Source organism: Zonotrichia albicollis, chromosome 4 (genome assembly GCF_047830755.1).
Source record: "Zonotrichia albicollis isolate bZonAlb1 chromosome 4, bZonAlb1.hap1, whole genome shotgun sequence".
In the NCBI taxonomy this organism is placed as follows: Eukaryota; Metazoa; Chordata; class Aves; order Passeriformes; family Passerellidae; genus Zonotrichia; species Zonotrichia albicollis.
Window position 1 is genome coordinate 7,866,477 of NC_133822.1, and position 13,406 is coordinate 7,879,882.

At 44.7% G+C, this 13,406-nt stretch overlaps 1 protein-coding gene across 10 annotated transcripts in view; it reads right to left on the minus strand.

The window, feature by feature from the left end:
* The window catches only part of FRMD4A (FERM domain containing 4A), a 378,230-nt gene that overhangs the window by 174,733 nt on the left and 190,091 nt on the right, over positions 1–13,406 (minus strand). Inside the window, exon 1 of one of the 10 annotated variants that reach the window (XM_014268634.3) lies at positions 5,521–5,832. The exons of 8 other annotated variants lie outside the window; for them this stretch is intronic. In XM_014268634.3, the coding sequence (XP_014124109.2) occupies positions 5,521–5,679 (159 nt within the window). In that variant the 5' untranslated portion in view covers positions 5,680–5,832. Of the gene's footprint in view, positions 1–5,520; positions 5,833–13,406 lie in introns of those variants that run through there. One more of the 10 variants, XM_026794876.2, reaches the window with a different exon arrangement.

Consider the following 13,406-nt stretch of genomic DNA (forward strand, 5'->3'; position numbering starts at 1 on the left):
CTGCACTGGGGCAGGACAAAGTGAGGATGGCATGAGAACAGTGGCCAGCAAAGAGCCCTTCATGCTCAAATCCATGGGGCACCAGTGCCCACCTCCAGCACTGTGCTCATGAGTCAGCAGCCCCACTGAAACCCCTCTGCCCAGCACCAGAAGAGAAAGGATCTGGGTTTGCTGTCTTTAAGGGAGTCAGAAACAGCCCCAGGTAGAACCTGAGACCTGAAAAAAGCCCCATGCTCTCTACTTTAGCTAGTTAGCTAACTAAAGTGAATTTTGCTGGCTCTTTTCCCCTGCCCACCCATCACTCCCACATGCCTAATCCCCCATTTCCTCAGCCTTCATCCTGCTGGAGCTGACTAGATTAATGGGAAATGTTAATATGTCAGGCCTGGAAGGAAAGCAAAGAGCTGGTTGTGTTTGAATTCCACATTAATCTACTTGGTGATGAAGCTATAAATCAAAACCTGGAAATTTTGCCAATCTGAAATGATGTGTTTAACATTTCAGCCTTTTCCTTCCTCCCTCTTGCCCAAAATTGCTTTGCACAGCCTTTTACAGCAGCAATGCTGCTTTTTCCCCCTGAATCTTTCACTGTGCTTAAATACAAGATCTCTTCAAGGCAACCAGGTAAAGAATGATGCTGAAACAAGAATGGAATTTCCAAACTGCTCCTTTATGAGGAGGAAGACCATGTTTTCTCATAAGGTGCATGGGGTTGTGGGGATGCCTCAGATCCACCATGAAGTGGAAACAGGTGGAATCAAAAAAATTCCCTTTTTTGATGCACTATCCAGCAGGATGGCAGCAAAACGCCAGGTGAATGGGGGAGAAACCCCAAAAAGCTCCAGATCAACTTCCCATGGCAGCTGGGGGAAAAACCCTTAGCGCCCCATGGTCAGCATGTGAATTCTATGGGAAACACACCTGAGTGCATTCTCCTCTAGGAAAATTATAGGATCTGGACAGTAGAATCACAGAATGGTTTGGGTTGGAAGGAAGCTCAAAGATCCTCAAGTTCCAACCCCCTGCCATGGGCAGGGACACCTCCCACCATCCCAGGTTGCTCTGAGTCCCATCCAGCCTGGCCTCAAACACTTCCAGGGATGGGGCATCCTCATCTTCTCTGGGCAATCTGTTCCAGTGCCTCACTAGTGAAGAATTAATTCCTAATATACAAAAATTTCTTCCTAATAGCCAAAATTAAACTTTTGTCTAAAGTATAGGATATTCCATGAATTTCCATATCTGCCAGCGCAGAAAAAGCTCTTTCCTCTTCCTCATGTTAGATTAGCACCCAGCTAATCTACAAAATTTTACAGTCCAAAAATCTACAATCAAAAATTCTACATCCCACCTCCTTCCTTAATTCCACTGCCTGTAACTGGACATCTGGGGAGCAATAAGGTACTGCAGACAATTCTGCACTTGTGTCCATAACCTGAAGGAATTTAATCTGATTCTGCCTCAGTTTCTATAGCAGTAAAATTACTTAACTGTCTTTCCAAGCACTTGGTGGATAAGAATCAGTGTGTAAAAAGTGCACATTGTCTACAGAGAGTGAGGAATTAAATGTCTGTGAGTGGTTTCCTTGAGAGATGGCTCTGCATCCACTGGTCTGCCTCTGACTTGGTAGGAGAAGTTGGTGGGATTTTAAACAGTTGAGACACATAAACACATTTTTACTGTAGATGTAGGTCCTGCACTGCCTAATGTTCTTTGACATTGCACAGGCATAGATGGGGAACTAAAACATTTGTTGATGGATTTGGAGATTAAATAAATAGTGAATTATCTTCAGGATGTTAAAATGCAGCGCTGGCTGCTTATCCCATAATAATAAGCCAGCCCTCCCCCAGCACTTCTTGAAATGTGAGTATTTCTGCAAAAGCAGGCACTGTGTTGGTTCACAGGGCCATTTGTTTAGTAGGTCAGAGCAGTCAGACATCTGGGCATTGGTAAAAATGCATCTGACAGTTCAGTGACATCTTGCACAACTGACTGTCTGAGAGCCCTGCCTGGAAGTTTATTATTTGTTCGTCCCCTTTTTCAAATGAATTCCAATCATGCAGTCAGACAACCACACAGTGGATCACAAAAAAACCCAATTAAAATATAGCCAAGCGTTCATTACAATTAAAATGTAATAAGTGGTGAATATTAGCCCCACTGAAAGCAGATCAAGGCAAGAGATTTGTTTCAGACTGGGCAGACAAATGTGTCCCTGGGAATCACAGCAGACTAGGGGGAGGATTTATTTGCCAGGACAGAAATGCAGTCTGAGACAGATGATGGTGTTCTTCAGGATACCAAAGGCCTCCAGCTCTCAGCACTGCTCAGATGGCCTGAGTACCAAAGCATTGCTCACAGACACTGAAAAATGGATTCACTCAGCATCCCTGAGACTAATACAGTCTGGAGACCAAGAATGAAGGAACCATTTTTTGATTGTTTTAACCTATTTTATAACAACTGCTGCCCAGAGTGCAACTTGAGCAAGTCCAGACTTCCAGTTGCTGTGTCAGACTGGATTTGAGCACTGAAATGTTTCAGATCCCACTGTAACAACTGCAGCCAGCATCGCCCCAAAACTGCTGTTTTATCTAAAGCATTGGTGCTGATTTTCTGAGAGCAAAGTAAAGTCTCTTATCATAAATAAGGGAATTGCACTGATTATGTTGATGCCTGGAGCTTGTTTTGTTTCCAAGAACCCATTGCCTCTTGTATTGGTAGTAAATATCTACCCTCAGTACAATGTTGTCTTAGTTTTTATGTATTTTGTAGATGAGACAGTAGAAGGCAACTGGCAAGCTTTGGGATGTTTGTATGGTGGAGACAACAGACTAGAGTAAGGACAAGAAAATATTATCTCAGTCAGAGCCATACCTGAACAACCTTGATCCTGGCTGGTGGAGGAGCTGAGCTGTCTCCAATTTTGGGTGCCCAGAACCTGGCTGTGTGCTGCACTGCCCTGCTGCCCCCAACCCTGGTTCACCAAAAGGCACCAGAACCAGAGATGCACTGAGATGGGATTAACCCAAAGAAAAACACAAAATATACTTTTCAGAGTATGAAAAAGCATGGCTGAATTTTACAAAGTTGACAAACATTTCTCTTTAATGTTTCTTTTTAGGGTCTTTCTGGTCCTGCTTCCAGGCAGAAGTCCTACACTGGTCTGCCTTGCTCTCAAAGTGCAGTAGCAACAGGGATTAATATATAGTAACCACAAAAACTAGCACAGTCAAGAGCTTATTTGCTCATCTAAATAATCAGCAGTGGAAGAAGTTTCTGTCTCTGGGAAGTGATTAAACTGTCAGGCTTTCTGTCCAAGCAATACTCTGCTAAATACCCTGCCAGCATTTAAATTGGACGATGCTGGCTACTGGGGGAAATGCTTTTAGGATTAATATCCATAAGTGTAGAGTTAGCTACCAGCTCATGCTGGCTGCTAATAACAATGCTGCTGCTGGAATCTTGCAGTGATGAGCTATGAGATGCCTTTTCCAACAAAACTCCACCCAGCAGCAATTCCTCTGGTACCTGACCCAGCATTTCAGATCCTCTCCAAAGAACTGCAAGCTCATGGGCAATGACAGATAAAGTGACGTGGTTTTACTGAGCTTTTGCAGATGTTCACAGATTCTGTCTGAGAAACAAAAGACTATTCAAGCCCATCCAGACCTGCGAGTGTCTTTCAGGCTGCATTAATGTTTGTTTGGGTGGGAGAGAGGCACCTTTGCTGGTCCCACTCTCTTGGTGACTCTAGCAAAGGGGGATAATATGCCAGGATTGTGATAAAATGTCATGGGGAATGTCTTAAGGCATGTGCATTTTGCAATGGAAAAAGTGCACTTGTGGATTGGTCAATGCTCACAGCAACATAAATCTGCTGGGAGAACGCCAATCCTGGGAGTCCTCACAGGCAGTGGCACCCCCTGGTGCATAGGGTGGGATGCATTATCAATGATCAGAACCTAGACACGTCTCAAAACCAGCTCCTTAGTTTTTGAGGATGATTTTATGTAATGGAAGGTAAAAATGAGGTTCAGCATTGAGCCCTTTTGCCTCCCCTCCCCTTTCCCAGGCCCATGTGAGCTGGTTGGCTTCAGGTTGAGGTTCAAGCAGCAGAGAGAGGGTGGGTCAGCCCCACACCACAGCAGCCTCTGCACACACTGACCCCTGGGTTCAGCTCAGCCAAGAGCCAGCAGAGCCCAGGGAGGGCAGCGTGGTTCACTTGGAGCCATCCCAGTGGTGAATCTCAGGGGGGTTTCAAAGCCAAGCCCTGGGGAATGGGTTTGTGTTACTGGCTGTGGGTATCTTCTGGAACAAACAAATGCTTAAAATAAAAATGCTGCCCATGCTTGCTGAACTCTAAAGACCATAAAATCTATTCCTGAAGTCTGCTGAAACCAGAGCACGATTTGAAGCTGGTTCAAAGTTTGCTGAAATTACTAAGAGCCCTGCCCTGGTCTCCCTCTTACCAACACACACAATTTCTACAGGCTTTTAATGTGTTGCCTTCTGTATGACTTGGCTTCACACATGGAGACTTCCAAAGCACAGGAAAAGCAAAATACCAAGTAAATGGGAGTAGCAGAAAATCCATTTTCCAAATGCAAATACCAATCAGTCACTCCCGCGTCTGGCATTAGACAAATCTGTGGGGATGATAAATATCATAATGGGCTTGTCCCCACAGCAGAATAAACCTCTAGCCTCAGTTGTCTAAGGCTGATTTAAAAAGCAGACAAGCTGGTGGGATTACACTGCAGCCTGGACTCACCTATGGACTGGAATGAGTTGCTTTTCAAAGTGACATTCAGGACTGGTTCCTTCTGTGCTGTGCAGTTTGTTTAACCCAGTTTAATCAGTCTCAGAAACACACACAGTTTATTAGAGCTGTGCCACTATACCTCAAGCTGTAAGCAATTAATGTAACTCTACAGAGAAGCCAGTTGTCCAAGCCCCAAAGCTCTCTGTACCACATAAACCATACATCAAGCAAACCAGAAACTTTAAGCAATCAGATGCCTGGGACTTTGCAAGATGAAGCAGTCAGAAGGCATTGCACAAGTCACTTAGGGGTAATTAGTTACACTACAGTTGAAAACCCTCTGTAAATGCCCATTTTCCACAGATTAGATGCCTTTGGGCACCCTTTCCTCTGGGTAAATTATAAATTATTCCTGTGCAGCTGTAGGGACAGCCTTAGGATGCAGAAAAACTAAGGTTGCACTTATGAATAGTTCAAGGAAAGGGGATATAGCAGATTGAGCATTAATTTGCTTTCACTTATTCCCCCCCTGCTCTGTGGGAAGCAGAGTTTGGACCTGTGTTCCACCATAGGAGACCCCATCACCATCCTCCAAACCAAAATGTCACTCCTGCCACACCTGCCCTGCCCACAGCATCCCCTCTGTCCCAGAGCGTTGGCAGGAACAGGACAGGACCCTGTGAGACTCCCAGGGAGTCTCCCCTCTTGCAGCCTTGGGGTTTGTGGGTCTGGCCTGGTGTTTGTTCCCCTACCTGATAAAGGTCTCTGGAGATGCACCATGGCTTCAGCATGAGCTGCAGCAGCCTCAGGTTCCCCACGCGGCAGCTCCGCAGCGCGCGGGACGTCAGGCTCCACACCAGGCTGTCCCAGCTGTAGAGCAGATCCTCAAAGCCAAAGAGCACAGCAGCCATGCCAGCTCCCTGGGTGAATCACCCCAGATCCCCTGCTCCGAGAAAACCAGCTAATCCCAAGGCGCCTTGTGAGCTGCAGGGTTAAAGAGTCACTGAAATTTCCATCAAAGAAGAAGAACGAAAAGCAAGGAGGAAAAAAGAAAATCAAAACCAAACCACCAAACCACCAAACCAAAACGGACAACAAAAACCAGCAGCCAAAATAAACTGTTTGGGGATGTGTCTTTCTCCCTTTGCACACGCCCTTCAGGATGTGGTTTCTCCCTCTGTGGATCTTCTCAGAGCCAGTCCTGCTGCCCCCAAGGATGAGCAGGGAAGAGGTGAAAACACCTCTCCTGCCTCAGGAAGGCATTTGCACATCCCTTGCAAAGGACTTCTTGGTAACACTGCATCACTCCCCAGCTCTCCGCTGCAGACCCGAGAAGCAAACTCGGATCCAAAGTCATCACTTTGCATGCTCAGTCCTGGGACTCCATCCAGAGGGAAGAAAAAAGCTGCTCACTCTCCGTCTGCCAGCATTCCCAAGACATTCCGCTATTGGGCTTAACTCTTTCAAACACTCCCAAAGAGCATCTGAGAAGGCAGCTCTGCCACATGCAACATTTCATCCTTTTGTTTTTGTGTGTTAACTCACCCCTGCACAGTTACACTCCACTCTTTTTCCCACCCAGCTGTCTTTTCTGGAGCCTTTTTATGTTTTGAACTCGTAAGGGAACTTAATATTTACACGAGAGTTATGCAACAGTCTGCAAAGCACCTTATTTATCCAAGGGGTGATATTTTTGAAAGTTGATGGACTTTTAATATCAGTCTGATTCAGCTGATGTGGAGATATTTTTAACCCTTGGTTAGCTCGCATTCATAAGGGTGGGTCTCATCTGAACAAGCCCAGGAGGAAGTTCCAGAAGAACTGGATGCCAAAATACCCTTTTTGGTCTATGGATACAAAGATTTCACTCCTGGCATCCCTTCCTAAAATAAGGGCTGAGGAGAGATCAGTTCCCTGCCTGGTTCCCACAGGAGCAGCTTGTCTGGGTGGAGACTTCAATTCTGCCAACATCTATGAGGAGTTGAGCTGGGGGAAGTGGTCCAGTGAGGGCAAAAATACATTATCAAGGTGAGGATTTTGCAGTTCAGGTAAATCACCACAAAATCATGGAGCTAAGTTTCAAGATATTTTCCAAATAAATTCAACCAGTGCTTCTTCTTCCTATTTAATCACCAGGTGGGGAAACTGAGGTTGGAAATATTTTTATCAAAGGCATAGTGCAAGCCAGCGCTTTTGGAGACAGCTGCCTGTCAGTGCTATTTTCCACTCATTTTACTCTTCCTGCAGAGGAATGTGTGCAAAAAGGCCACAGGATTTGGAGGGAGCAGTCAGGATCAGCTGGAGAATGCCTACATGGAGGCACCTCCTAGGAGGCACATTTAAAGGGGTGGGCAGCACAGCTTGAGCTGAAATCATGAGGGACCTGCGTGCACTGAACTCCTAAAACTGCTGGTTTAGCAGAGGTGAGAAGGCATCTTTTCCAAAAAGCCTCAGTGTCTTCCCTGATTCAACTCCCTGGATAGGGGAGAAACAGGAATATTAATATCTGCTTGATTTTCTGTCAGTCTGTCCCACCCTGACCCCATCCATACTTTGTCCTCTGAAGACTGAAGGACACGAAGTGAGCTGTGCATCACATGATAACAGCACGAGGATGCTCGTCAGCTCATTGACAGGGCAGGTGGAGGGCCAGGAAAATACAGCTGCAAAATTCATGTTCTCAGCCTAATTGCTTCTTCAGGACTTCGTTTTTAGAGAAGCTTCATAAAATATGGCAATAAAATTGTAATAATGTTTCCTTTAAACTTGTTAGGAGCTATTCATTCTGCAAAGTGCAGTTTTCCTTCCTCCTCTCCCTGTCCTTGCCTGTTTTCTTGGTGTGCAGCCTTTGCTGTAATCTCCTTCTGCTCATCCTCTCTTGGTTATTTTCCTGCCTTTAAACTCAGTGACACACTGGTTCTGTTAGCAGGAATGTAGACAAGGGATCAGGAACATCCCCATTATAAAGCCTCATTAGGAAGAAATTAATTGTGCATATATATATACATATATAAATATAAAAATAATATATTATATAATGTATGTTATTATATATAATATACATAATATAATATATTATGTATTATTTTAAATTTATTTTATATACATACATATATATACGTATATATAGACACATATATACATATATACATACATATACATATATATATATATATATATACACTCACACATATATATAGATAAAATTATACAGATGGTATTTGCTTCAGGCTACAGCCTGATATTCAAGATCTCTGCCTGGGAGCACAAGAGAGGAAAAGAAAGAAATGTGTTTGATAAAGGAAAACAGAGGGAGAAAGAAACCACAGCAAGTGATCGCTCTGGGATGTGACCTAACCCCTTTGGTATTCTGGAAAGGGGAGAGGAGGGGAAATGGAGGATATGCCACAGTTTTAAAATTAGCTGCTCCATATGTGCATCAAGTCTTTCCTTATGGCTGAGAGGAGATTTTCAGCCCCTGTCCCAACACAGTAATTACTCAACAGATGAGGGCAGCTCTGAAGGAGCCCTTTCACTTGGCTGATGACATAATCAGACTTTCTGAAAACAGTTCTCCTATGTATTTATTTAACTGATAGACTGGAGCAGTCTCCTTAGGAGTCACTTGAGTCTAGAGAAGGCCCAGTGAACGTTTCAGTGGGTAGATTTACCTTCATGATTAGAGCAGATTGTCTGGTTTCCTGAGGAGGTTTTCCTGCTGACCTGACACAAGTGTTTTTTGAGAGGGTAAACGCTGTCTGAGTACTGAATGCTCAACCCACCTTGCAGGACACAAGCGAATTGCAACCATGGAGGTTTCTCAGGCAAAGATAGCCCAGCCCCTCTAGAGCCAAGGGATACTCCACCAAGAGAGCTCTTTTCAAGCAAGACATCACAGAATGTGCTCTTTCTTACCCAAAATGGTCTGAAGACATTATTGCTACAGGGAATGGCAGAAGAGAGGAAAAAAAATTACTGAGGATTATTAACTTGGCTCTTCCACTGCTGTACCCTTTGGTGAATTTCTGTAAAATCATCTTATCATTGTACAGAACATGCTCAGCTTCACCTTCACTAAGGTCAGTTAGGAAAAAAAACACCTTTAAGCTTTACAGAGGTCTATAGACATTTGCACGTCTTTTCCTCTCTAATTATGCACTGATTATTCCCCGCTGTTTCTGAGAAAATGTCAGCCAAAACATTTACTATGAAACCTCCCACGTTTTACTGACAGTCCATAGGCTGTTACTAGGGTATAAAAATAGCTCCTCACTTCCCTTGACAAAAAGAAAAAAAAAGCCAACCAAACAAAACAACCCTTGAGCTGCTGTGTTGTTTCATGGGACTGTCCTGGGGCTTGAAGGCCGGGGGAGGATTCCCCATCCCCAACCCTGCAGGCAGCTCCTCCTCTCTGCAGACCCTGCAAATCCCTGCCATGCACGGGTGTGGGTGGGTGCTGCCTGCACCAGGAGCTGGAGAGATGGGTCCATGTTCACCTTTCTGTGTTCTGGTCTTGGAAAGAGCAGTTCAGCATCCCTCTCCATCATGCTCTGGAGCAAACCTCTACCCACAATTCTCTGATGGGTGTGGATGTGTTTGGGTGTGTTGAAAGAAGGACCTGCATGGTGGGAGGCACTCTCCTTTGAATTTGCCATAGACATACCAGAAACATTCTGTTTCTGCTCCACACATGGTCCCTGTGGTCCCTTTAGCTCCAGCCCAATGTGGTCTTTTAGGTTCTATTTCAAATTCAGGGCCCTTTTTGATCTTTATTTCTCTGCAATGCAAAGAGGATTAATGTTGTCAGATCTTTGTGCCCAGAGTCCCCCTTTTATGTTGCAGCTTCATGCTTTCTTATGTTGAAGATGCTCTTTTGAGATGTTTAACTGGTTACAAGTTTCTTCTTGTGCCTTCATGGGATATAATTTTAGTGTCTGATAGCATGGGAGCAGTTCAGTGATGTCCTGCTGCCAAGTTATCAAACACAGGGGTGAGGAGCCACCCTTGTCCCTTCACGTGTGCCCAGGGGATGGGGGGGAAATCACAGCGTGACCCCCTCCTGTAGCTGCTCTGAAACACAGAACCCCCCAAGATTTTCATATGTGCACCAAATCCACTTGAGAACCTGAGTCTCTGAGCGCTTCGTTTCCACCCAAGCCAATGTGCTGTCATCCCTCATGCTGACTCATCTGGGCTTCTTTGTCTTTCCCCTGAAATGTGACCTTGCTGTCACCCAGGGAGGGATCATGGTGGATTTCTGTGTGTCCAGGTGGGAGCTTCCTGGAGTGCAAGGACTGCAGTTAGTTGTATTTCTATTATTAGTTGTATTTTGTGCTTTGTTTTTATAAGGAAAGCTTTGAGAGAAGGGTTTTAAGAGGATCTGGGAATGGCATTTCATTTGAAAAAGCAAATCCTGAGACCTTGACAGCTATCATGCAGCAAAGATGCTCTAGGCAGAGGAAACCCTCCCAAATTTAGGAGGAGTGAAAATAAAGTATAGATGTCATCCATATTGGGTCTGCAGAGAGCTTTGATCAGCTAAGAGTTGGCCCTGCATTAATTTTGGATTGCTAAAAAGCTGTGACCTCAGTGTGCCTGGGTCACAACATCTGGACAATGATCATGCCTGAACCTTTAAAGGCTTTTAGAGGAGGCACAAACACCCCTAGCTCACCTCTCTGGAGCCTCTAGACAAGCAATTGTTCTTGGAAGCGTTGGCCCAAAGATCTGCTGCCCCATGCAAATATGATCCCTGTGCCTGCTCTGCTTCAGTTACCTCCCAACTCTCACCTTCCACATGCTTCCAAAACCACAGACATGTACAACCTCTCCCTGGCTCCCCTGGTCTGCCACTGCTGACAGCCCTAAAACTTTCCTGCAGAGAAAAATTCAAGAAACTGAAGAGTTCCCTGCTGGTTGCATTTTAGGATGAACATCGTGAGTCAGAAATCCTGGCCAATTTCCTCAAGATGTTCTCACGAGTCCATATGGCCTAAAATGTTCCATAATGAAATGAACTGCTGCTTCACAGTAATAACAGAATGAAAATTTACTATTCCAGTCATCCACCTTGATCATAACACTTCTGAAGCTCTTTGAAAATGTGAAGTGCTCTGGTAGTGCTAAGTGTTATCGTTATGCCAACAGCAGCTCTGTCTGTGTAAGGCTGTTCGTGTCCTCACTCCAGAGAGATTTTTATTGACTGACACAGGACAGTATGTCATCTCCTCAAATCACACACATTTCATTGCCTAAAGTAAGTTCTGTTAGTGATTTAACAAGGTTTAAAAGTAGGTGAATCCTATAAAGCTGGGCTTGTACTTGTCCCTAATATTCCACCAGCTAAAGTGATTTTCACTTCTGCTATGCAGAGACGTGAAGGAGATTGTGCAGAGATTTGCTATTCAATCCTCTTTCTCCATGGATGCTGTGGTGAATGAGTCTGCAGGAGGGGATGTAGGTCAGGACAATGTATTAAGGAAATAGTGCAGAACAGCCACAGAAAGTGAATGGTGGGATCCTAAATACGATTATTCACTTTGGAAACCCGAGCTTATGATTAACTCTGATCCTGCTGGGCACTGTGACCAGGCTCTCCAGTCACAGCAGCACGTGCTTGCACATGCCCAACAGCACAAGGTTCATCTTCACCCTGCTCCCTGATATCATGTGCAGAAATGCTCAGGAGAATTATTTTTTGCCAGAAGAAAACAGAATAAAAAAATCACACCCTGCTTGTGAGGCATGTATGAACAGGGAACAGCCTAGAGCTCATCCAGCAGCTGAGCTGTTTTCCTTCCATGGTGTTCACCCGTGTCTAAAACAGCCTCTGACAAGGTTCAGGGGTGAAACAATACAAACCTGAGACAAACCTGTGTCTGTGCCCATCTGGTGGGCACTGAATCCCAGGCTGAGGATCAAACATGATCCTGATGCCTGACTGCCCACAGAAGTCACACACTTGTGCAGTTACACCCTTCTTGTTTCAAGCTTTTGCTTATTCCTTTGGTGACTGGAGCAAGTGTTTGCCTTTGAGAGTTGGAATTAGATGATCACTAAGATCCTTCCTAACCCAAACCTTTCTATGATTCTTTACGACATTTCTTTATGTTACGTCTGAGTTCATATAATTATGCATTATATATTTACCTTGTGCTTCCCACCCTTTATCAGGTGATGATCAAGCTGTTTCAATGGCCTTGGCTGAGGGTTGTGGTTTGGTAGACACACTTTTTCTCATTGCAGGTGTCCCCAAACTGGCACTATTTGCCTGTGAGAAAGGACAAATCTGGTGGCTCATAAACAGCCAGTCTGCAGTCCTGCCCTATGGCATGGTAGATAATTTCATGAAGGGCAGCCTTGCTGTCCATGCAGAACAAGCCTACACACAGCACAAATGGCCCCTTGCAGCAGAACATTTTCTTGCAGCCTATCCTGCAGATATATTTAAGTGTCTGCCTGATTCAGACCCACTGGTAACACTCACTGCTTTCAATGACTGATACAAAGTCCTTTCTGTTCACAGACAAGGGTGAGAAAGAAGGAGGGCAAAGGGAACATATTTTAGAAAATCAGTGGTCCAGATTTCTCATGTTTGATCTTGCTTATGGGTTGGAAATCCTGTTCCTGCCTAAAATAAAGAATGCATATTTTATTTATTCCAAAGCTCTTTATAAAAAATCGTTACTAGTAAATACTGATATTGCTGGTTAGGATGTAATTGTCACTGGACAGAGAGGAAGATAAGCAGGTTAAATATAAACTTCAGAGTGAAAATGAGGAGGAATCTGGTCCTATTCCAGAAAAGTCATCAGTTTCTTGAGTAACATAAGAAGAGTCACATAGCTTTATGGGTCTCCATTTCCTCAATAGATTAATTCACTGTCATTTGTCAGGTGATATGAAATCTCAGGGGAACTGTTTCACATTAAATAGTAAGTAAGTGTTCTAGAAAGCCAGCTGGTCACGTTCCGTGGGAGTTCTACAGCAAAAATCAGAAATACTTAAGATATCTTGGGTTGATAATATAACCTCTGTGTTGAAAGCTCCTACATTGATTATCAAAATGAGCATAATTGTGGGTAAATAAATGTTTCCTGAGGTGAAGACTGCTTATGTATGCGTGTTCTGCGTGTGGGAGTGGTGCTGTACCCATCCAGGTGATGCTGAGTGTGTGCAGGGAGGCTGCCATGGAGGAGGGGATGTCCCAAACCACAACACCTGGGTGTGCACAGCCTTGCACACTCACTGATGGCATCTGCACTGGGGCTGGATCACAGGGGGCTCCTTGGCTGTGCCTACAGCACAAATAATCTGCAGATGGGAAATGTAGGAGCCAACAGAGGGGATTTCTGTACTGGAGCAGATCTTCCTGCTGAGAACATCTCCCCAGCTGGGAGCAGTCTGCCCTTCTCAGTAGAGCATAAGAGTTGACCTCTACCCTGTTTGCTCCTGAAACTCAGACCCCTGTGGCTCCTGCTAATGGAAAATCTCCATTTGTAGGACAGTGCTGGATCCATGCCATCTGCACTGATAATGCATGCACAGTTGACGGAAGAGGATAACTTGCACTTCTGGTGCTGGTTGGTTTGAAACCCTGAGCAAACATCAGCTTCTATTGCAGCTCATGATGCCCTGG